The 25,390-nt window shown below is 36.1% G+C and overlaps 1 protein-coding gene across 1 annotated transcript in view; it reads right to left on the bottom strand.

The window, feature by feature from the left end:
- The window catches only part of MLLT10 (myeloid/lymphoid or mixed-lineage leukemia (trithorax homolog, Drosophila); translocated to, 10), a gene marked incomplete at its 5' end in the record, with an annotated part of 68,544 nt that extends 50,080 nt beyond the window's left edge, over positions 1–18,464 (bottom strand). Inside the window, 3 exons of the mRNA XM_010189266.1 lie at positions 9,655–10,221; positions 12,381–12,636; positions 18,369–18,464. Of these exons, the coding sequence (XP_010187568.1) occupies positions 9,655–10,221; positions 12,381–12,636; positions 18,369–18,464 (919 nt within the window). The remainder of the gene's footprint in view (positions 1–9,654; positions 10,222–12,380; positions 12,637–18,368) is intronic.
- Positions 18,465–25,390: the final 6,926 nt, after the last annotated feature.

The following is a 25,390-nucleotide window of genomic DNA, read 5'->3' as shown; positions in this document are numbered from 1 at the left end:
CTACAGAGCAAGAAGTGCTGTGGGACACGTGCCCCAGTGTTGTACCCAGCAACACAACAGTACCACAGCACAGCACAGGATATCTAGAGCTTCAGCAAGCTACTGTCAGTAGTCCTGTCACCTCCATGCAGCCTTCTTAAGAAAGTTAAATAAATTATTTAAGTAAGAAGGAAGCATAGGGAAATGTGGAGTTGATAATTGTATCTGTTGATACAGGTAGTATAATTCCTATACACCAACTCAGGAATCTGTACGCTGTAAGTCTTAAAGGATTTGTCCCTGAGCAACACCTTTCTGTTAAAGGCTCAAATATTTTAAGGTAACTAGTCTGCCTTATTCCACTACACTATGTTAGTATTTCTACTTTTTTTTGGTTTGTTTTCTTTTTAAAACTTTACAGGGATGTCTCATAAATTATTACAATAATCAACAACAGCTCTAGGCATCAGAGCCTCTTCTTATAGAGAAGTGAATCATCCTGATCATAATCCTGACACAACTTTCAGTCAGTTTAACTTCTGATACTGCAGCTCTTCACATCAAATAAATGAAAAATTTAAATGCAAAGTACATTTTCTTCTGATTTTAAAAACCTGACTGTGGTGCTATCACCTCTGACTGACAACAACAAAAAAAAGAATTTTACCATATAAATTGGACAGACTTCACAGGGACAAAAACGCTGCAAATACTATCAACACATCCACATCACTTATTTTTCAGCTATATTTGATTTCTGAAAGACTTGAAAGTCTATAAGATCTGAAAAGTATAATTTTCAAGGAGGGGTAAAAAACCCTACTGCTCCTTTTATAGTCAAGCCTCTTCTTTCCCCTCCCCCTCCACACACTTTTTTATGTTCCCATGTCACCTTTAACAGATTTTATGGAGTTAAAAGACTGATTGCTATCTTGCATTTGACTTACAAGGAATGTTGTACTCTAGCAAATTGACTCCAGATGCTGAAAAATGTTCACAAAGATGTCTATTTTAATAATTTTAAAAAACTCTATATAAAAAATTATATCACATGAATGGATTTTTAAAGTCTAATTTTAAAGCAGATCCTGGGAACTAAACAGTTGCAAGTAAGCAAACAGCACCCGTATCTCACTTCAGTCTCCATGCTACAACAGAATTTCATTTAAGGAATATCTCCTTGATCTTCAGAGAAGAGCTACACCTCCAAAGCAAACACTAAGTTCTGCAACAAAGACAACTGATAGGATAGAAACCTTAATTGCTTCAGAGTGTCTCCTTATTCCCCTGCTATGTCTATTTTAAATTCTAATGCCTAGTTTTAGAAAAAAGAGCTAAACAGCTAACATAATCCAAGCACAAACCTGGAAGTTTCGGTATGTGTTCTCTTCGTACCTTGTTTTTTTTTTTCCCCTTAAATATAACAATGACAATGCCACATACTTTTACTGCATGTATCTGCAAAGATAATCAACTCCTCGAAAAGACAGCAGTTTATTCTGTTCACTATGCAGGCATCAGTAATAGCAGAGCTCTCAGCTACATCCCATCCGCACAGTGCAGTTCACCCAGATTACCCAGGCTTAAAATAAGGGAGGTTTTATTAGGAATTCAAACGTAACACCAAATACATGCAAGGCACTTCATAGGCTTATGGGTCAAATATAATCTAAAAGCAAACAGCTTACAGAAAGTTCATAGACTTCTTTGAAAACCTTCCCTCATCAAACAAGAAAAATGTAGAGCTAAATTTGAAAAGCAGTAAGTACAGCAACTTAAGTAGCTTTTAAGCCCCTCCAGTTCATCTTTTTCTCTGCTAATATAGATATAACCAACGAAAAGCAAATGTTTTCATACAGATTTTTATTATGTTTCGAAAAGATCATATTTAGATACTAATTCTGCAAAAAATTCTGAGGAAAAATCTAAACCTACAGAATTTATTTTATTCATTATTAAATTAATATTTGGATAGAAGATTGGCAAAGCTTGAATAAAAACAAAATTTCAAACCATTTACAAATAATTACATCTTTTCGCTCAGCTGCTTAAAATTATTACGTTGTTCACCTGAAACGAATAACTATCAAAATCTTCTTTATTTTGTTTTTATATGAAAGACCTAAAAGGGAACTCAGGAAAATACACATTCCCTTTCCCATACTAATTTGGTTTTTGTTTTGTTGGAGTTTTTCAGAATCTGAAACATATTACAAGTTCATGATTTAACCATACTATTTGCTGTTGACTATCAGCATAATGATGATATATTTTGAAATCTAACTAGAAACGAATGCCCAGAGCTACACCGTAATTCAGGAATCTAATTTCAAGTATGTAATCTTCAAAATTACCATCTTAACCTGGCAGACACTTGCATTCTCACACAACAGTGAGGTAAAATCTCATTTCCACAGCTACCAAGATCTCCCCCAGTATAAGCAATGCAAGCTATACTATAGTTACTAGAACTGACCTTCCCTGGGACATTTTTTTTTTTCACTTTAGAAAGCCCTCACATCTATTTGCAACTCAAAAAGAAAATCTACAATTTTTTGAGAAAGGAAAACTGCCTTTTGTACTATTTTGGTTTAAATTGAATTTTGTTTCAAAGCGATGTTTCCAGAGTTCCTAATCTTGCAACATCCACAAGGAAGCTGATTTGTGTCCAATGCACAGACCACTGCTCCTACCGAGCAGCCTGGGGACTTCAAAGGTGGAAAGGCTGCACATTCCTCGCTTTCAGCAGCTCATCTAATTAAGCACTATAGGTTTGCATTTTTCTGTCAACTTCTTGTTTTGAAAAAAACAGAAAATGAGGCAATTACCAGTTAGCAGTATGCAATTACAAATGAAAAAATCTGGACCAGGAATATTAATTCTCCCTGTATAACAATTATGATCACACTTTGAACTGTTTTTGTAAACTGAAATATTCTCAAATTAAACATATTTCAGTCTATCAAAGAGCTTAAGACTCTCTGAAAAGGACATTTTAAAAATACTGATCATTGTATGCCTCTTCTCAACATTCCTATTTTCATATTTTAGAAGGAAATTAATAACCAAATTAAAGATAGTACTCTGCTACTTGTAGTATCTACGGAGTAACTTCAAGTGATAAAACTTTTCTGTCCCTTCTTGAAATTAGTATCACAAGGACAGTAACAGACATTTTTCCCTAAAGCACCTCAATATAATCTCAGTTCTCCATCATTATTCAGAAGCTTTTCATAATTATTTTCAAATCAAATCTCTGTTGTAAAGTTCATTGTTCAGTATGTTTTGTACAAAACTTTCTTAATCAAGGCAATATTATTCATTACAGCCAAGTACATTTCTTAAAACATACATTTTTTTTTAAATCACCATGAATCCTCGCAGCAAGCAGTAAAGATTTTTTAATTTCTTTCCAATTTTTTATAAAAGCATAGAATGTACCATGTTGAGAACTAATTTCTGCAGACCCACACTGCCCGACAATTCCCTACCAACTGCTGTATTTTGCAATGCATTATTTGCCCAGTTACAGTCTATTTCATATCCCAAACTGATGCACCATGCTGATTTTTCTTTTAGAAATCAAAGGGATAATACAGTGCAGAGCTACGTTCACAGATAAGAGCCAAACAAGAATCTCTGCAAGCACTTGATTTGATTCTTAGCTCTAGAACTTCCCACACCTCCAAACTCAATAAATATGCTTGGCTAAACTATATCTTCTAGAAGATGTATTACTTCTACATTTTCAGACCCATCACTGAGAATTGTTCAACTATCGCTTTCTCTCACTTGATCAGGTTTTACCTTTTTTTGTTAAGTTAAGGATCATTACAGCATCAGTTTTCAGTTCTCCATATGATATCCATAGTCAGATAAATGCACTCCTTAGCTTTTCTACAGTAACATGGTTTTTTCCAGCCCTTGGATCCTTCTCGTGTACCTGAAGACCGACGTACTCTGCTGAACACCTCTCTCCTTAGTTTGCTGTTGATGCATTCAAACCTTTGAAACACAGCTCAGCCCTGGAAGCTCAAACATTACTGATTCTTCACCTTTACCCTTTTTCTTTTCAGCCCTTCCCTTCCCTCCCCAGAAGGCCATCCTTACCCTGAAAGTGCGCATCCATCTTTCTTAGATGTAATCAAACCCCACGTAAACATTTTAATTTAATAATTCTCCGATCACAATTAAATTGAGACTTATCCATTAACTATATTTCATGCAAAAGTTTGCTGACTTCCTATCACTACAGGTCTTGATTTAAAATTCATCAACTGAAATGCAGACACCTACTATGCCAGTGCTTTCATTAAAAAAAGGTTAAACAAAAGAAGTCCAATACATTATTTTCCATAACTCACAATCACTCCCACTAATTACATCTTTTTATCTCTCAACATTTTTCTTTCTTGTATCATACCCATGCTAATTACATAACGTTAACTACCTGCCAGTCTCCTACAACTTCACAAGTTTTAAAGACTTATTGAAATTTAACACTGACAGTCTGAAAACATGAAAACATGAGGTACTCAACATCAGGAAATGCCAGCTTATTCCTTCTGGCTGTAGCTGCTGCTAACACTTGTTTTAGTTAAGAACACTGATGGGGGATCCATTTCATTATAATCCCCATTTTCATAAGCTTCGACTACCTCATGTGATTTCTTCCCAATTACTTGATGAATGTCTCCATGTTTTCTGCACCAACAATCATCAGTTTTAACATTTTAATCTTGTATAAAACCAACACCATTTCTGTTGAGCCGCAAATAGGAAGAATTCAACTCTGTGCACAAGAATTTTGCCTCGTGTGTTTTTTACACCATTTGCTTAGTTCTAAAAGGTCATTAATGTCTATTGGTATCAATTTGTCCTTTCTATTCTATCTCCTCTGGAATACAAATTGGCTTTTTAATACAGCAAAACTTCTTTTTCTGCTTTGGCTTCCAGGGCATCTAAGTAATGGCACAAACTGTTTCAGAATAATTTTGTCTAAACTCTTTTTCCCAATAGATGTAGCTTGAAAGTCAAAGGCTACAGACGAGTTTAAACATAACATGACCAAGATTTAACATAAGCTCTGAGGGACTCAGTGTCTCAATGAGAATTATTTCAAGTTACTCGTCTACACTGAAGCTCAGGGTTCTCTTACGCCATCAGTCTGACAACAAGAAGCTACCATCGCCTTGCACGGGAGTGTAACACTTGGCAGAGGCTTCATCGCTGCTGCAATCAGACGAGCAAGGAGAATAAAACACATGGACTAAGCTGAAGCATTTAGTAAACTCCTATATAAAGCTGAAATTTGACCACGCAAGGCATAAAAAAATCGATCCAGAGGGGCCCGTGCCAACAAACATTAACTGTTTCTGAATCAGAGTTTGAAATATTGCTATATTAAAGTATAATATTGGGTTTGGAACTGTCCTTTATTCCAAAAACTGTCTAGTATTACCAGCCAGAGCATCATGAAGACTAGTAAGAGGTAGAACATATCCGATGCAGGCATCAAAATGCAGGAAGACAAATCAGTGTGTTGCCTCAATTGTGACAAACGCATTGCCGAAGATTGGCACAGCAAGGGTGCTGAAAGAACGGGATAACCGTTTCAAGGCCCAGTTTGGAATTGAACCTTCTCCAGTCTTCTTAGGAAAAAAAAAAACTAATTGCTTTAGGAGCCCTTGCAGGGTTTCCAGTACTCATAAGGGCATAAAATCAATTATGCAAAAATTAAAATATTGAAGCAAATGATACCCTGAAATCCTTAGCAACCAAAGTTGATACTATACAATTTGTTGTACACTTGAAATCAAGAACGGAATTGGGAAAACCAAAGAAGCATCCCTATATGCTTGAAGCAATGTAATTTTTTCAGCAGCAAGTATCCATGCAGAACTTGAAGATAATAGTGCAAGAACTTTATCTACTATAATCTACCGTAAAACAGAAAATTCAGTTTACTTCTGACATGTGATTGCTTTTCACTTTACCTTGCAGCATTATTTCACAAGACTCAGAAAGGCACCGTATGTCACATCAAATGTTTTTTCCCTATTGCTGTGGGACACGAGTTCTCAGAAAGTTCTTCATGCACTGGAGTGTGCTCCAAACAAACAGGAGCCAGAACCTACACAAACTGCTTGCCAGAAATGTATGAAAGTTACTTATCATAACTGTATTTTTCCTTCTTCCCACTGCCTCATTAATTTCTGCACTAGTGCTGAAATAAAGTGCAAGTATGGTAAAAGAAACATTTGATCTTAGAATCTACTCCTAGCAGAGGTAAGCATGGGGACACGATGCCACTGATCTCTTTCAATCCCTGGATGAAGGTTTTCTGTTCTTTAATCACCTTTGTTGTGAAAAGTAAAAAAAAAATCTTCAGCAGAAGGGATCGCTGCTTTACAATACTTCAGGCTAGAAACCTTTTAAGTATTACTCCCTAGAAAGATGCTGAGAAGGAACGTAGTCCTGAGAATACAATTAGTGTGGACTTAAAAGTCAAAGACCTCTGTGAAATTGTAGACTTCAGATGAAACCTTCCCCTATTAAAAAAAAATGTATCCTGAAATCACTCTAAAGACCAGTCCCATTTTGGGGGAACCAGTATCAGCTTTATATAACTCTCACTGACAACTGACTTACTTCTTCTTAGACAACAAACTTACAGTGCTTGTGAATTTGCAGCAGAAAGATAAGTAGGGTTTGTAAATAAGCTGCTACTAGCTAAAGAAGGTTTTTTAACAGGGACAGATGTACTAGAAAAAAAATGTTAATTCAGTATAAAAATTCCTTATTACCCTATCAACTTAATTTTATTTCACATTTTAAAAAATACTTTTCATTCCTTTGAGTACACTGTTGAAGTAATGCATACAGTGCTTCCTATCAGATTAGAAATACATTTCCGAAAAAAATTCTAAGGAGCATTAAGATTGAACATTCAAGCATTCAAAATTTTGAAAGCATCAGATCGGTTGCATGGCAACTGCGAGATACAACCTGAGTGTATGTATTGAAACAGCTTTTAATTACATGGCCTTGTACCATTCATGGTACGTCTCTGTCCTTACAAAGCAGGAAAACAAGTTCTGTGGACTAGAAAAAAGTTTGGAGAGGACAAATACTTTCATAAAATGAGCTGAATGTACTTACTCTGAATAAAAGTTTTATGGAAGACATTTAGTTATGTATAAATAGCACATGATGAACCGGCATTACCTTTTAAAATAAGCTTTCCTTCACATTTCATCTAATTTGAACATTAACTGTGAAGAGGATTATCATATGTCTGTGAAGTTGTGATTTTTCATAATTTTTATGGATTTCAACAAGTACTCTTATGAAAATGGAAGAAGAATGGGAGCTTAAGATAGCCGCAGTTAAGAAGGTTATTTAAAAAAACAAACTAGGAAGAGATTCTTGAAAAACTGCCTCAAAAGCTTTGTTAGTATGGTCTAACTGATTCCTGATTCTGCCTCTTTGAAGTAACACAGCAATTCAAAGTAAGAGTCAGTAAAAACTTTTTGGCTTGACTTCACCTGCATTCTCTCACTACATTTATAGGAAAAAAAAAATCTTACTTGGGGTTTTGGGTCAAATCATTTAGATTCACTTGTCAGATTTTGTTACTGGGCAGTAAAGACGCATTTCAAAGAGAAATATCAGCATATCATACCTGAGAAAATGTGTGTTTCTGATAATACTGATAATATTCATATGACCTTCCTGATGGTAACAAAGTTGTAAATGGCCTGCTAAACCCAGAAAATGCTTATGATGAAGTGAGGAAAGCAGCACTAAAACCGTAAGAAAGAGAGATCTGGGAGCAGAGCACATTAAAGCAATACGCCCAGGCTCGAGCAGAAGTTCTTGGATTAATTTAGAGCTCATGCTCGAAGGCAAAGACATCCCATCTGGTTTTGTTTCTTTGGGTTTTCAGGTTCTTGTTGGGGTGATTGTGTTTATAGTGTTTGTTTGGTTTTCATTCACATGCTTTGGCACCTTCAGAAAATACCACTGGTTTAGAGGATAGGTCTAACGCTAGCTAGCAAGAATACAAATATGCTTAAGAGAGGCGAAATTATAGGCTGAATATCATGATAAAAGTAATAAAACCTGTCTGGTACTTCCATCCATGTTTTTCAAAGCTTTTTACAAAGGGAGCTTAACATCATCACTGGCATTTTACAGATGGAAGAGTGAGATGTAATAAAGAGGACAAAGACAGCAAGGATGGACAGGGAACAGTGAAAGGCTGTTTGAGGAGCTGACAAGACCAGAATATTCTAAGACAAATACAAAGTGGGAAACATGGGTCATTCACTTCAAACCAAGATCTTGTTACTTCAAGAACAAGAATACAACATCTGCCTCAAAGGACTTACAAGAGAATAAGAAAGTTCATACTAAAATAATTAGAACACTGATCTAAATCAGTTGGATGATCTCTGTCCATAACAGATATGAGGTGAACATGTTTTTATAACTGCACTTTCATCAAAAAATGGACAGAGACCTACAAAGTTTTGTCCCATACCATTTCGCCCTATTGATTTCAATGCAGGAAAGATTTGGTTTTTTTAATATATTTGCCACTGCTACTGTCATTATTACCCATAATAAAAATAATCATTTGCCTATATCTAACAAAGATTTAAAAAATTATGGTTTTGAGATTAAGTTTTTAAGTACCTGCTTTGTTCTGAAACAAATATGAAGTGTTTTGTTTCTTGAAGCATGTATACTTTTAAGTATGTCTTGCTTATACAGTGAACATATGCAATATAAAATCCTAACCACAACCACATATTCAAGTTCCATTTCTCTTTCCCCCCCCAAAAAAAAAAATTAAGCAAAAAATCCACTAGAACAAGAAAAAATGTCAGAATTTCAAAGGTACAAAACCAAGGTATCCGACAGTTTGCTTTTTTTCATCCAAACACGAATGCCTCAAAAGAAACTTCAAAGCAACAGAGACTTGGGCGGATAGAGAATTCTGCAGGGTCACTGCACACACAGGTTTACTGGGAACAGAAAGCCTCTCTCAGCCACAAATGGATACAACATCTAGAACAGAGGAAGAACAAACCAGCCAATTGCAACTGCTAAAAAGCACACAAGAATATGAAAATGTCATCCAGCTGCACAGGGGTCCAGATTCAGAATAGCTTTTTACATGTTTAAACTGATACTTCTCCATGTAAGCATCTTGATTTTTAATTAAGCTAAATTGGGAAAAAATAATTGGAGGACATACTCAGCACAGCTGAGAACTGATTTTTGTTTTCTCTACGTAACAGAACACACAGACAGTATAGTCTGTACAAACTATCGCTTATTTTAGCTAAACCTACCATATGTTATTTCCAAAGAACTTATTTTCATGCAATTTATGTTTCCCCCTACAGCCTCAAAACCTGCATTTATAAAGCATATAGGTCAATGCACAGGTCAAACTACTACAGCCACCCACAGCACAGTGGCACCTATAAGTGGAACAAAACTTACTCATCCAACACTCACATTCTAATTTTTACTTTTTTTCCCCCAATGCAACTTTCAAGATACTTTAAATGATTCTCTGTTCTTGAAAAGCATACTCAGAATTACAGCTAAAATAATAAAGATGTATTTTGAGGTAAGAAAATAAATCCAATAAATGCCTACCTGAACCCACTGGAGATGAGCCAACACTAAGACTTTGTAAACTTCCATTCCTGAGCAAAGTTGGAGATTTTTGAAGACCAGAGCTTGTAACACTTCCTGCAGCAGATGCCACAGATGAAGTTGGGGAAGCAGAAGAAACTGAAAGATGGGAAATACTTTCTTGAGTTTTATTCCCTTTGGGTCTACCAGGCCCGTGTTTACTTTGCTTATTTCCTTTCCGTTTCTTCTCTGTTACAGTTTCTTCTTCTATTCCAGAAGTCTGAGCTCGTTTGTAGGCTGTAGAAGTAAGGCTTGAATTACCTATGTCTCCAGGTGAGCTGTCAAAGTTTTTAGATTGGGAAACAGCTGCTGATGACGGGAGACCAATTAAGGAAGTGAAGCAATTGACACCCCCTTCTTGACTCCCAGTCTCTCCTTTATGTACATCTTTGGTTGAAGAAGCCTGCTGAGAATGTGTGAAACTGTCACTTCGCAGATCTGTGTCTGCAAAACTCAGAAAGTCCTGGGGAGACTGAACTGAACTTCCAGAAGATGACTTTATGCTCCCAGGAGTGCCCAAAAAGCTTCCTAAAAAAGAAAAACAAGTAAAAATACAATTTTTTTCCCCTGTAGTTGATGAAAATCGATGGGAAAGTTTAACATCTTGGAATAAACAACTTTAAAGTGCAAGGACTTTATGAACAGTGTTAACAAGAGCTAAAGAATTATTTTTAAGATAACTCATTGCTTCTCCTGTAGATCTTCACTCTTCTGGATGTGCCTCTCAGATTCCTACCCAAGATTCAGATTTGAATTTGGGGGAAAAACAAGGTGAAAATGAATCAGATGTGCACAACAACTTTGCTGCTTAGGCAACTTTGACATCCCTAATGTTTTGAAGCCACAACAAACGCTTGGTGCAAGTCAGAGCAGGTTTTTTTAAATGTACTCATATACAAAAGAAGGCGGCTGATAGAAACGTGCTATGATCACATCTTCACCATGCCTGCAATCTTCCTTGCCATTCTACCTAAATCAAGGGTCTGCTACAGGTCATGGGAACAGTAATTGCACTTCATTTACTCTGGCTGAGGAGGTGTTCCACAGGAGTGGTGTTTTTCAAAAGGACACAAGAAGAAGTGGAGAAAAGTATACAAAATTGGCATTTTAAGACTTCTTTAGCACTGTCAGAGTGTAAAAGAATTATGTTGCTTCTCCAATATTTAGAATGCAGTCATTACATCACTGTGTTAGCACGTGCAAGGCAGAAAATGAAGGACACCTAGGAAACACAAACATCTACTTCAACTGAAATTCAGTAATTTCATATAGCTGGGTGCATATGGGTACTGTTTTGTAGAACTCAGACTAATGATGACTATCTCACCAAGAAAATACTCCTAAATACAACATTAGGTATTTAAAAAGTCCTTTTAAAATTACTGTTTTATCATTAGTACTCCATTAAACATTATTAAGAATATAATTTACATTAATATAGCAATTTAAAATAATTTTTAAAATGTTGTTTTCTATTTTAAATCAACTTCATTAAATGCAGCTCTAAAGAAAATACATGCACATAGTAAAGAACCATTTTGCCATCTGCAGGGAGCAAGATTTTTCCTTAAATGCAGGATTCCAGAGGGCATTTTTCAAAGTTTTGAGAATTTAAACAAACAAACAAACAAAAAAAACCCAAAACTTCGGTTTTCATTTTTTTTCTAGTAAAAGTGAGTGAAATATTGAAAAGAGTTCTAGACAAATTTAAGTGCCGACTGCATACATAAACTCAAAGAGCAACATCATAGAGCAGAAAGGACAGTCAGCTACTACACACCACAGTGAAAATTATGAAAATAGTTACTTTACAGAAGACCTAGTTTGCTATGTTCCAAAATAACATCTTTTATTAGTTAAGTAATAAAAACCACAGACTTTTAAACTTTTTTCTTAAATCTTTCTTCAACTCTGACAAAGATGCCATAATAGAATTTGCTATTTAGAAGTGTCTCCAGTTCAGTTAGTAGGTTTTAGCGAGTTCAAAACATCACATTTTTATTACAGAAGGTAAATAAACTGTATATACTTGTTCCATAATCATCTTCTGCTTATGTATTTCTATGACAAAAAAAGAAAAAAAAAGTTAAAAGGTCTTTCACCTTGAAAAAAATGGTGTATTTAAAATGTCTGCATCTTGAAAAGTATTTATGGGCTACCACATCCTATATATTAGGTAATCCAGTTTCACTCTACTATACCTTTACTAAAAACCCACTTGTATTATTCCCTTAAAGAGCTAAGAAAGACACCTAGACTCAAATAAATATGTTAAATTTTATCCAGGACTAACGTTTCAGCACATGAAGAAACTTCAGGTTTCAGCAGTTAAGGACAATACCTTAACAGTCTAAACAAAGTATCAGTTTTGCCCTTTAAAAATCACAGAATCAAAGAATGGTGGGGGTTGGAAGGGACCTCTGCAGATCATCCAGTCCAAGCCCCTGCCAGAGCAGGATCTGAGATCAGATCAGAGATCACCCAGGAACACGTCCAGGCAAGTGCACGACTCTCTTTTTCATGTTATGATAATAAACACTTTTTCTCTGAAAAAAGCTTTTTTTCCCCCAAAGTGAAACAACTCATTATTTGAGGATAAAGAATGAACTCCCTTTCAAGCTTTAAATATGTAAGATTTCTAAATTCCTGTCAAAGCAGAAGTTGTGTTCCAGCCTAACAATGAATACCTTGCTGAAAAGGGCTAGCGGCAGTCACAGCTGTTCCTGGATTTCTTCCAGCACCAGGCTTTCTTCCCCGCTGACCTGAGCTGTGACCTGCAGACTTCTTCCCTTTGCCCTCTAACCCTCTGGCCTCTGAAGAATCTTTTCCACTTGGAACGTGTGTAGAAACTTCCTGGAAATTTGCATTTGTAAATCGAGCCGTAGTATCTTCCAACCGCTTCAAGGAACCTGACATGGAGTTGTTGCTAGTGCTTGTGTACGTCTATCATTTTTATAAAAGAAATAAAAGAAACAGTTAGGTCACACGAAAAACTTAACGAACTGTTTAAAAGAACTCATTCTTTCAAATAAACTTACAAGTGTTCAAATTCTAAGGTAACTGGCAACAGAACATGGCTCAAACCTAGAAGGTACTCATCTGTTCCAAACATGCTTAGTTTGTTTCTTAGTTCTTTATAGAAGAGAGTCTAAAATAGTTTCTAAGTTGATCTCCATTAAAGACCACAAAAAAACATGCCTCTTAAAATTGACAAATTTTCTCTTCCCTGACTGAAGAGAATTCCTTGCTGAATTTAGGACTACAGCAGAGTATTTCCTCCTGTTTACATAAAGCTTTGTGTAGCAGGTATAAAAGTGTTCCATATTTTTACTAGCACAGCTACAACATTTACACAGAACTTAGTTTTCAGTTGCAAATGCCAGAAGACAACTAAATATGCAAGCTTTGAGGAAGATGAAAATTTCAATCTATTTGCATACTGCCCTGTATGAATTACGAACTGCAATAAAAACATATCATGGATTTTCTGAGTAACTGCAAAGAAAAATCAGTTAAAGTCTGTTAGAGTACAATGTTAAAAATAATTTACCCCAAATTCACATTAGTATGCTGGTAACTGTTTCTAAAGAAGATGGAGCCAATTCTAAGGTAAGTTTAGTAGTTAACTTTTTGAACTATTACGAAGTCCACAAGTATGCTCAATTTTCCTGAAATTGATGTGTCACTTGACCTGAGTCAAGAAGCAGTGGTTCAGACTTGGGTCATTTGAACAAAGGGTTACCAGACATGCAATAAGCCAAACCAACAGTCGACTTCCTCTAGGATCCAGGATTTTTCCTCTTATCAAATTCCTTCCTGTCCTATCTCCTGTCCACTCGATTGAATATAAATTGCAAAGATAATTCCCTGTACATATCAACAATCATCTTTTGATGTTATCTAGTACTTCTTCTCCATTCCCACAGGATTTAATTTGTTTATCTGCTTATTTTAAAGAGAAATGAAGAGTTTAATGTAGCTCTCCAGACTGGTCAGAGCTAGGCAATGACAAGCAGGCATCAACTTGCACATGCTGTGCAAAGACTGGGTTTGTCTGCAAGCCTGATTCCTGTTCTTCGCAGATTTTGCAGAGCATGCATGCACATGGCAGTTCTGCTTTTGAAAATTTTGCTCCAACAGATACTTGTTTCAGAAGGTGCTGTAAATTGCATTGAAATCTACATACTTACTTGGAGTATCTTAAACACTAACACAATTCAATGTACCCTAACCAAACTAAAATTGGTATCATTTGGTCAGTATTTTTCTTCATAGATATTATTCCTTACTTTAAGGACTTATTCACAATGAAGTGCCTGAAATCAGATACACATGCATCAACCACTTAGAGAACCCACAAGATACGCAATAGGATCTAAGGTAAACCCACAGCACAAACTCTAAATTATTAAGCCCATTGATTCATACAATATCCTACCCACCACTAAACAAAATGTTTTTCTAAAATGCAAAGTTCTAAAAGACAAAAGCCTAACAGAAAAGTCTCAGAGAAAAAACTTTATTTGGAAGGACTTTACTATTTCATGAATGTTAATCCTGTTCTCAAAAATCATTCAGTACTTGCTAGTGCAATTATCAAGCTAATTCCATGTGTGTCAGGGTTCCTTTATGCTTCCCATAAACCAGTTTGCAGGGTTTTTCCCCAAAAAGCGCTCTTTCACATTGCCAACTTGGTGCACAGAGAGCTACTGGCATTTTTATGCCCACCATATATCACTCTGTGCACCCTGAAGAGTTATATCACCCATCTGTAGCGAGTCTTAAAACTTCTGGGAAAGCTTTAGATTTACGACAACAGTGTAATAATCATTCTTGCTCTACTCAATATGTCCCAAGGCTTGAGAAGCCTTTAGCCCTAATACAGATGTACAGGGCAGTACTCTTGCACAAAGAAGGGAAGGACCACAGCAGGTAACCCTCCACAAAAATGCCAGATGGTAAAGAGCATGGTCCAAGCAAAAAAACAACCAACTAAACCAAAAAACCCAACACACACATATACATGTATACCCCATAAGCCACAAGCACCACACTGGTGTAGGAAAGTGGTGTTCAGTCATACCAAACAGAGATTTCCCTACTCTCTTCATCCTCTTCTGTACCCCAGTGCAGTAGGATCTGAGCACCTCCCTTGAGAACCAGGCTGGGCTGAGAGTCAGGGTGAACTGAGGAAGGTCATCACCACCACCACCTCCTCTACTATCGCAGATAAAATCCAATCAGCTGCACTTTTCTGTTTGCAGTATCTTTTATTTAGTTACTGGCTACAATTTGAATGCAGATACACTGTCTTGTGTATCTTGGTGTACATCAATGTTTTGGAGTTTTTATTGAAATTAATAACAGCACAACCACCATGACACTCTCCCATCAGAAAAAAAAAAAACCACACCAAAGGACAACTGTATTATCTGTTAAAACATACGCATTTAAAACTCTTGATACAAAAGTGATGAGTCAAAGCTCATAAGCTGACATAGAAGCTCAGGACTGATGGCTCTTCCCAGCTAAGAGGAGGGCCAGAAGAAAATCTCATCTGAAGAGGCAGAGAGAGACTTCAAGTTCCCGATTTTTTCTAGTCCTTCTTAAAACATTTTTTATCTGTGCCCCATAAGAAAATTGAAAAATTCATTAGTACATTAATCAAATAGTATTTAAGAACTTCTTATTACAAACTTTCAAACTTAATTGATCCAGACTAAGTGTTTGCTAAGGCATTACATCGATGCACAAAAATGCCTCTCAATCGGCATCTTTGTATCTCAAGACAGCATTTGGACTAGATCCTCAGCAAAATTTCATGGAATTAAATTCTGCAGAACAAACATGCAAGCCAAGGATACTAACTCACATAATGTAAATCCACAGCTTGTTCTGCAGCCTGTCATAAATCTGTCTTAAGAAGCCACTCATCCAGATAAAAAACATGCTTTAAGGCATCACCTGCATAAATGATCATTACCATTGTATCACACAGATTTAACTCCTTTAAAAAGGAAAACCAAAATTCATTTCAAATTCCAGTTCCCCCCACAGGAACAATGTGTTAGCAAAAGTGATTATATACCATGATAAAATAATGTATTCACTCCAAAGACAAACTGCTGTGAAAAAGACATCAAGTCCAAATCAATTCTGACAACTCTATGTAAAAGGACACAAAAAAGTAACATACTAATACAATATTCCGAATCAATCTTTATCTCAGAAGAAAACAAAGCTTGTTTAATTATTATAACTTCAATTTCATTCTGAGGAACACACTATGAATTGATAATTTAGAAAAGAAAATGCATGTAAATGGTGTCAAAAGTACTTCAGAAAAAAAAATAAGATAACTGAAGGAACTAGCCACAAAAAGTCACTTCCAAATATTCAGCAGACACTTTTAAAAAAAACCATAATCACACTTAGTACTTCATTAAAAAAAACTGAACACCAATTTTCCTGATGAGCTGAAGCATTCTCCAGAAAACGCTGAAAACAAAGCAGATCACTTAAGTAGAAAAAACCCCACAGGATGCAAAAGGTTCAAAAAAATAAAACTAAAAGGACACATGTCGATATTTAAATTTCACAATTAATACTTCTGTTTTAGTTTAATTCAGTCGTCATTTAAGTTCTAGAATTTTTGAAAGTTTCTGTTCTCTCTAATATTTGCTCTACCTCTACCTTGCTACTAACCAGAGCAGTTGCAACTTTTGTTTTGTAGTGTTACCTGTGTAATGATTTTTAAGACTATAAAGAGGTGAGGATTAGGTATTCAAAAGAATGTAAAAATATTTAAAACGTTCTTATTATAAACCCTATAGACTTAACTATAAAAATATATTTGACTTGCTATACATACACATATAGTACGATCTCAACAGCATGGCCAACAACTCAGCACAATTTTCATTCTTTCCTTGGATTAAATAGGGGTCTGCTAAAAATGAGATTTTACTCTTGTTCACCTTACTAAAATGTACACCACTGAGTCATAAACCTTGTAATTAGGAAATGACTGGGGAGAACAAAGCAATTAGAGGTTAGCAGAAAAACAGAACCCAACTGTGTCTTCAGCACCAAAAGCATATTCTAATAGGTAGGACTCAAAAATAATCACTACTTCAATATATTTTCCCTAACTGTTACACAAATATACAGCAGTATCGCTTTTTGTTAAAACTTATGATGATGACTAGATAATCAAAGAACAAAAGGGATAAAATTCAAGAAAGATAAGATCACAGATAGTACAAAACCTAAACAAAAATTGTAGTTTAAAAGAAGTTCCCACGCAAGAAGCCTTGCTTGCAGGCTATGAATTTTAGGAGTTATGTCAGACTCAAGAGGAATATGTTCAGGACAAATTAATAAAATTAAATAACAAATCACACAGACCAGCCAGTACTATTCAAAGAGTTCTACAACTTAATTTCAATAAAAACTGTCACACTCACTGATTGCAATGTCTAATCGCTCTTAAATCAGAACAGCAAAGTGACAAATTTACCTTTTCTTTTTTCCTTTTTTATTTTTAAATAAAGAATTAATGGGAGTTTCAGAAAACCACTGACTAGTAAGTCTCACTTAACACAACAGTGTTACAAAGAATACAGTGGAAGCAGAAATAAGACTAATTTATCAGAAGCATGAGGCACAAATAATGGGAGATGAACAGGTACACATCTTCAAGCTAATAATCCCACTACTGAGAATAAATACAAATAAAGAAATATCCACAGCATACTAAAAAAAATAACTTTCTTGGTAATTAGTCTTAAAGTTGATACAAGGGACAAGAGGAAGTTGGTATCTCAGTTGTTTTACCCTGCCATGACAAGGTCTTGGTGTTCCATATGCAAACAGATACAGTCATTGAATATTGTATCTCATAACCAAACTACGGACAGTTAACACAAGCTTCAGCATCTCTGCTAAAAACCAGTGCTCTATGTACTGATGGTTAATGAACTGAAACTGTGATTCCCTGATTCAGATGTCAAACTGGCCCACGTGAATGGGACGAATGTTTTTCAACTTTGAAGTCGGAACACTCATTTCTCAATACTGCTGTCCACTCTGTAATACCATCATCAGTGTCATTTTTTTGGTGGATAGCGAAAGCTCTAAGTCCTGTAGCTTCTTCTAGAGTACAATGAGAACTGTCAACCTTGAGTTGTTCCTCAAGTTACGGATTTGCTAGTATGTTAACAGGAAGGAAACACCACAGAACCTGATGGACCAGACTGCTGAAAAGGCAACGTGACATTACAAGCATATGAAGCATGAGCTGTAATTTCATAATTACCAGCTTAAATGCCTACAGGTTCAGTGACAGCTCAGCACACATAAGTGAATTTCAAAGGAAAAATTTTCTAAAACTTAAAATTATTAAACATAAGTCAATGAACTAAAACTCAAACTGGAGTATCAGTGGCACCTAATTGGGGTCACTAAATCACTCACTATATAATTACAAAAATTTAAGCCTTTCTTCATGTTATAAACCTCAAAGTATTTTAGGATTTTATGTTACACCAAGCACACTTGATAATTATAGAATCTATGCCATTATAAAACTCCCGTATATACACTGGAATGATTACATCACTACATTTCAACATAAGTCGTTCAAGTGGAAGAAGAGGAAAAACACATTGACTTACTTTCTCTGTAGTTACAGTAAGAGATGGAACCAAGGATGGTGAAGACTCCGACTGCTTCTTATATTTTTGCTTGTGTTTATCTTTCTCTTTATATTTCTAGAAGTCATAAAAGAGAATATAAGCTAAGTTCAGCTTCATCTTTAACATAACCCATTTTACATGGCATCAAGTGTTATCAAAATTTAAAACAAAACATTTTTCATTCCCAAAAATGTCCTGTGCTATTTTAATGGAGACAACATTAAGGCTTTGAAATTTTTATAATATAATTTTAGAAAAGCAAAAGTATTTGTATTTGCTTTCAAAATACACAAACTGAAATTCTGCAATTATAGCCAGTATTTATGAATCCACTGTTAATATCATCCATCTTCCCAACAATCAAATAACCTCTGCTTCAGAGGTCTTCCTGCATTTCTCACTGAAGATCTCTATCTTCCCGCATTTCTGCACCTGCACAGTATTTTTTCTTAGGATATCACTGTAAATTAACACAAGGTTTCAGCTTTGGTTCCCCTCCTAATATCTCCACGCATAAAAATGTCAAATTTTAATTAGATTTCATTCCCAAAAAGGTGCATACAGTTTACATACTAAGCAAGTATGTTCCATGTTAAACTGAACAAAATCTCAAAAGCTATACAAATCAAGTGTGCTTTCTAATGAGGCCGAGATTTATTTTTTTTTAAACACAACACGAAGCATTGGCAGTGTGAATGAAATTGTGCTAACAGAGCAAAAATACTATCTTAATCCAGAGCCTTTAGAATAGAAGTCTTCCATACTGGTAGAAAACAATTCTCAGAGGATTATACAATCAGACCCAAATTGTATTTGTTTAAATAATTTAGACAAATTAAATAAAATACAGAGTCTGACAAAACTAACAGTTTTACTTAGAACACAGGAGTTCAATATTTTTACCAATGTAATCAAAACAAGTCTAGAGGATGACTTTTTCCTTTTTCCTGGTTTATTTAAGACAGTCAAAATTATTATCCAGACACTCAAAAGAAAACATCATTTGTTCAACAGTGACTGCACAACCACTCTCACCAAGCACCAGGACAAGATGTAATACGTGCATACTCTACTCAGGTATCACCACGTGTCAGCTTTCTAGTTCAGTCACAACAGAAGAAATATCAGAAAAGTATTTCATTAAACCAGCCTGAGAGAGTTAGAGAATGGCTTCTCAAATTCTCTAATAAAGTAGAATCCATTAACTGACAAACTAGAGGCAAAGCTGAAAGCAAAATAGATTTCCCTCTACCATTATGAACTATAAATACCAGCTGACTCACTTAGAGATTACCTGGTCTCTAATCAGCCCCAAATCCTTTTAACTAAACTTATAACCTAATTTTGCCAGGAAGGAAATACAGTTTACCCAAGGAAATTCATAAATAGAGTACCAAAGCTATCTTCACCAAAACATCATGCAAAAATATACTTGCTAGAATATAATACATTAAGTCCTTTTGATTCTTGTACACTTCTTAAAACTCAAAGGAAGGTCCAGGAGAACTCTTGAAAAGGTTGATAGGGATTTCTAGCTTTGTTTTTTTCATACACTGAAGTGAACTTGTGTTTGTTCTTTTTTCCCCGTGTGCTGCTTGGCTAGAAATACGGAGTTTTCCATTTCATAGCAAAGTGTGCAGGTGTCATCATTACAGTAATGTACACCATAAGGTAGGACTTCTATTGTTGAAAACCTAATACAGGCTTGTTGAGGGAGTTTAAGATCGGGGAGTCTTGTTTTGTGGGGTTTGGGGATTTTTTTGGAGGAAGGTGATTGCTTATTTGGGTCTTTTTAGACCTGAAAAATACACATTTGAAAGAAAAAACAATATGGAGAGAAGGGATTCAAATGCACTGCACTGCAATTTCAGCAATTTCTTAAATGTAACAGTCCCAAAAGTGCTACCCATACTGCCAGGAAACAAGCAGGGATCAAGAGAAAACAGAAGCATCTCCACCAAGACTGTCATGTTACCGATCAAATCTGTTGATCCAAAAGCCTCTCACCGGTGCTAGTTACTGTATCATCAGTGTACATACATGTTTAGATAAACTTGGGCAACAATTTCACTGAATCCCAAACAAGCCTCAAGAAGGAAGTTATGAAATGGAAATCGAAGGCACTGCCTGAGTTTCTTTAGCTTTCATCACTTAACTAGGAAATTCAAATCACTCTCAAGAATTTTTTGTATTTATAATTTTGGAGCCAAGGGACAATTACTTTAATATGCTTTAGGATGAAACTTCACAGCAACATGAGTAAACAATAGGAAACATTTAAATGAACAAGGTTTACAATCTCTTCTGTTGACTTTCTAGTCTTCTTTTACTTCCAGCGTTAATTTTGACTGAAAGGCAATGAAACATAGAATTCTGACCAGGGGAAAAGTCAAAAGGACTTCAGATTACATTCTGAAATCACTTTGGTAGAAGTCTCAACAGAAAAGGATGTGTCAAGAAGAAGGAAAATGGATACAAGAATGGGAGGAAAGGAGGGGGCATATACAACTAAGAGCCTGGAAAGAATCTGCTTTAAGGTTTGTAAAGTGAAGCATCAGCAACCACGTCCAATTTCTCTCCCAGACCCAAAACACAAAGTTTGCCGGGACAGCTCACCAAGGGCACAGCTCAGCACTCAAGGACACCGAAAGGGTACCCCACCCAAAGGCCTTTTGCACACCAAGATCTCATCCACAGGAGGTCTGCTGGCCTCAACGCTACATTCCTTCCTCCTTTTAGGTTATACCTCCTCTAACGATCTCTCTTTTCTTTTTCCTTTTACTTTTTTCTTCCCAAGAAAAGTTCAGAAGTCCTACTTCTGAATGTGAATTGGCTCCAGATGCAAATAACATCAAAGGAGTGGAGAACACTGCACTGCAGGAAAACCTTTGAAAGGAACGCTCAGGTTTTACGCTGATAAGAATAAAAATTTCAGCAACAGCCTGCTGAGATGAAGAGACCTAGCTCCCACAAAGTGACGTCTCGCAGTTGCACCCTCTTCACATCATTAAGATGCATACAAAGCATAATAAGACTTCTGAAATATCCACTTTTGGATCCAGAAAAGGAGTAACAGAGGGACATTAATTCCCACAATATTTAACAAACGTGACAGTTTTCAATCACGTCTGTCTCAAAGGACACACAAACAGCCATCTTCCCTACTGCCAGAAAACGAACAAACAGTTGGCCCTTCACAGACAACTCACTGCATGCTCCACTTCTGTAAGACCTGCTCTGATCAGCCACAGCTCAAAAAAAATAAAAAACATTTAAAAATAGCAACAGCTCACCAAGATAAACAGCCACCCAGAAAGTCACTTGGAAACCCACCATTCTAGGGAAGGTAATGATATCAACTGTCTGACCTTTTACAACCTTTACTGTGTGAAAAAAGAAAAAAAAGGGCAGAAATTACTCCTAACAAGGACTGAAAATAATATTGCTGGTAAGTGAAAGCTAAGGGAGCCCTGAGGGCAGGCAGAACCCACGTCTCCCATTTATAGACTCAGACTTTTTTAAAGATTTATAGACACAAGTTCAGATGTCCCAAACACCTGTACTTTCAGATAGTTGCAGAGCTGGTAAATGCAATGCCACATTCTGTGAAACCAGGATTTAGCAAAGGAAACTGTCTGAGGAAGAATATGCTAAAAAATGTAGGGCCAACTTCAAAAATGACAAAGGAAACTTCAAATGTGGTTCATAAATGGGGCAGCTCAAGAGACCAGATTCAGGCAGCTCCTGAAGCCTTTCTTACTCTAAGGAAAATAAGGTGCGATTGCCATGCAGCCATTGGGTAAGCAGCTGTAACATTATTCATCCTACAACTTGAAGAGCCCTGATTTATGATGTAGCTAAATACCAATTCAAAATACCTAGAGTACATACGTCATGATTAATCAGAAAGCTTTATCATCGCCAGGGATCTCATCTTGTGCTTTTGTTTCTTATCTAAAAAAATATGTAATAATTTCTTAAGTCCAATAGCTACATGGTACAAGATAAGAAGACAAATACAGTGCAAGATTTCTGGAATTCTACAGCACTTTCTGTAGATTGTCCTCTTGTGGGAGAAGTTGAGATGGAGGGAAAAAAAGCACATTTTGATTACTTCTATTTTTGCCACAAAGATTCAATCTACAAAATAATTACATAGCATGATCTCACAAATACAGTTTGGTTCCAACCCTTCGGTTTTTTAGCTCATGTACACATTGGATCACTCTGAAGATCAGCGCTTGCAAGTTCATTTTCTGTAACGTACTTTCAGCAGAAACATTTATCAGACTACTACTAAATGAAAATACCATCTCATCAAAACATCAAATTAAAGATACACATATAATTTTATCTTAGCTCTGACTTGTTACCAACAGAATAAGCATTATCGAATATATCCTTCCACAGTTTGGACCTCAATGTCTGGAAAGACTGAATAATGCAAGTGAACGGTAACTTTTCCAGTACAGATGGAATGGATGAGTGCAGCTTTTCTCTAATGACATTGTTAATTCATAGCATCTCCACATGGAAGTATCATTTAACCTGTTGAAGGTATTTACAGTTATTTGAAATTAATTTTTGTCCCAGGATCACACAGCCTTCTCCAAAGATGTTTCCACAGTACTTCCTTTCATTAAAACTACATTCTGAAGTTTGGCATTTAACAGTTCACTGTTACAAAGGCAAAAAAGAAGTTTGCTGACCCCTCTCTCAGCTTTCCCACACTGCTCAGCCTGGCAGGCCTTCTGTGTGCCTTCACACTGCTAACACAGCAACAGCAAAACCCAAAGTGGAGAGGGTTTGCTGCTGGTTTAGTGAGCTGGGTTAGGTCAGTGAAGGAACATGAGAGACGGACAGTAACAGGGGCAAGCAGAGGTAGATGCAGAACGGAGGAGCAAGAGCTCACCTGCCCAGGGAAGAGGAAACCAACTTCTGGTTTGGAAGAATTAAAGACACATGCATACTAACAGGAAGCACCAGTGCTCGGCCCTTCAGACAAAACTGTTTGGGCTGACCTTGAAGTATTCAATTTTTATCCCCTTCTCTACTACAGAAGTCATAACCCTGCCACTACCTTTGATTGTCCCAAGTTTTCAAACCTTAACATTTTCAAATCTATTTTCCTTGGTGATTCTTGTAAGCAAAATAATCTGAATGTCTAAATCACCGATCTTTCAGCTGCTGTTTTTGACTCCCTCAAATAATTCCAATTTATCAGACTATTATATTAGCACAGAGTGCTTCTGTCATTTATGGATTTTCTGCACTATCTTTCCATCACTGAAGCATGTAAATCCAGAGATGACACCATCACAACTAATGTCTTTAATAGAAAGCTGCATAGAGTTCTTGCTAATCCCCAGTACAAGACCTGCTTGGCCTCTTATTTCTGACTAGCAGCTATTAGTAATATATCCATAACAATTCCAGAATGAAAGATGCCCATGGTCCACATGTTTCAAATTCAAATCCTAATTTATCTTGTTTTGACAAGAACAGCCCTAGCTCAAGCATTCATCTATCTATCATTTTATATGGTATAAACCACAGCAGGAAAATTAAATGCAGTAGCAGTGTTGCCACAGTCATACTAATAAAACGATACAGGCACAGCATAGTTTATAGGGAGAGGTGGAACACTACTGCCAGCATTATTCAAATACATATGTATTTAGCTCTAAGCATGAATCTTGTTCTTAACTACCAGTCCTTGATACAATTACTTAAGAGACTCAAAAACCTCATTTTAATACAGGGATAATGGTCAGAATTGCAACTGTCAGTGGTAAAAAGACTTAAGAATTTATGGTAAGAATGCCAGCCAAAGCTTCTCTTACATGCAAGACTACCACAACACTCTTATTCAGAATAAACTACTCTTCTTTTGATATTTAACATTAAAATACACTTTCTCTTTTACACAGTTTAATAGTTAGTGATGGATACATAGTGCTAAACAGCTGAGTAGCACTTTATAACCTCAAAAATGGTGCAAGATTAACTAAATACAGGCAACTATTTATTGTCCATGCTCACCTTCATTTATTCCTATAAAAATTGCAAGTATTTAAAACTTTAAAATATGTATTATGCTATATACTGTGAAATGCCCCACTGTCTGCAAGGTAACTTAAACATACCCATCAAATATATGTCAAGAAACAGGTCAACAGAATGGCAAACAAAATGAATACGCTTCATTTTCCCAGTTCAGGAAGCTGAACATTGCAGATCACCTCTAACGGCCTGCGGCTGCCAGCACACAAAACACTGCACCTGTCAAACAGCACACACATACCACTTCATAAAATGTATCGGTAGTACCTTCTAGAAGCTGTTACAAAGTCAACATAAAGTACTAATAATCTATGAATCAGGATCCAAAGCAAAAGAAAAGAGTATCTTAAAACACCTTTTGCTTCTACACCCCCCACAGTTATAGCTACAGAGCTGAAGTGTAGGAAGGCACACTGCTCCAACAGAAACAAAAATCAAACAGTAACCTTAACGACTGTTTTTAATGTTCAAGTGTCATGTAGTTTTCAAATTACGAAAAACAACATTGCATAATTTTCTAAAGCAAGAAATGTTCATGTTTCTTCAAAGTTCATCTTATTTTTTTACCCCAGTTATTCAGAAGTTACTCTCCTCTATCCTACAGCGTAGCACAATATAAACATTGAGGAGTTAAATAAATGACACTACGACACACTGAACTTGTAGAAAGATGAAAATCATAACAGACAAAAAGTCTTCTCTTTAAAATTTGTGAACATACTGATTCAGTAATATTTGCTACCCATGAAATTTCAGTTTTACAGTCTACAGAGCCAACGAGCACTGCTTCTGACCACTATTACTTCATGCACAGGTTCTGCAGGGATCAGGTTTTCAGTTTGTTTTCCTTCATGGTGAAAAGCAGACGACTAAACTGTGTACTTTGAGGGAAAAGAGACAGGTGCAGCTAATGCAGCCTTACTAGATTCTACACCTTA

This window comes from Mesitornis unicolor, unplaced genomic scaffold, assembly GCF_000695765.1.
Source record: "Mesitornis unicolor isolate BGI_N332 unplaced genomic scaffold, ASM69576v1 scaffold24837, whole genome shotgun sequence".
NCBI classification, from domain to species: domain Eukaryota; kingdom Metazoa; phylum Chordata; class Aves; order Mesitornithiformes; family Mesitornithidae; genus Mesitornis; species Mesitornis unicolor.
The sequence above is the reverse complement of the archived record's forward strand: the minus strand, read 5'-3'. Positions and strand labels throughout refer to the sequence as shown.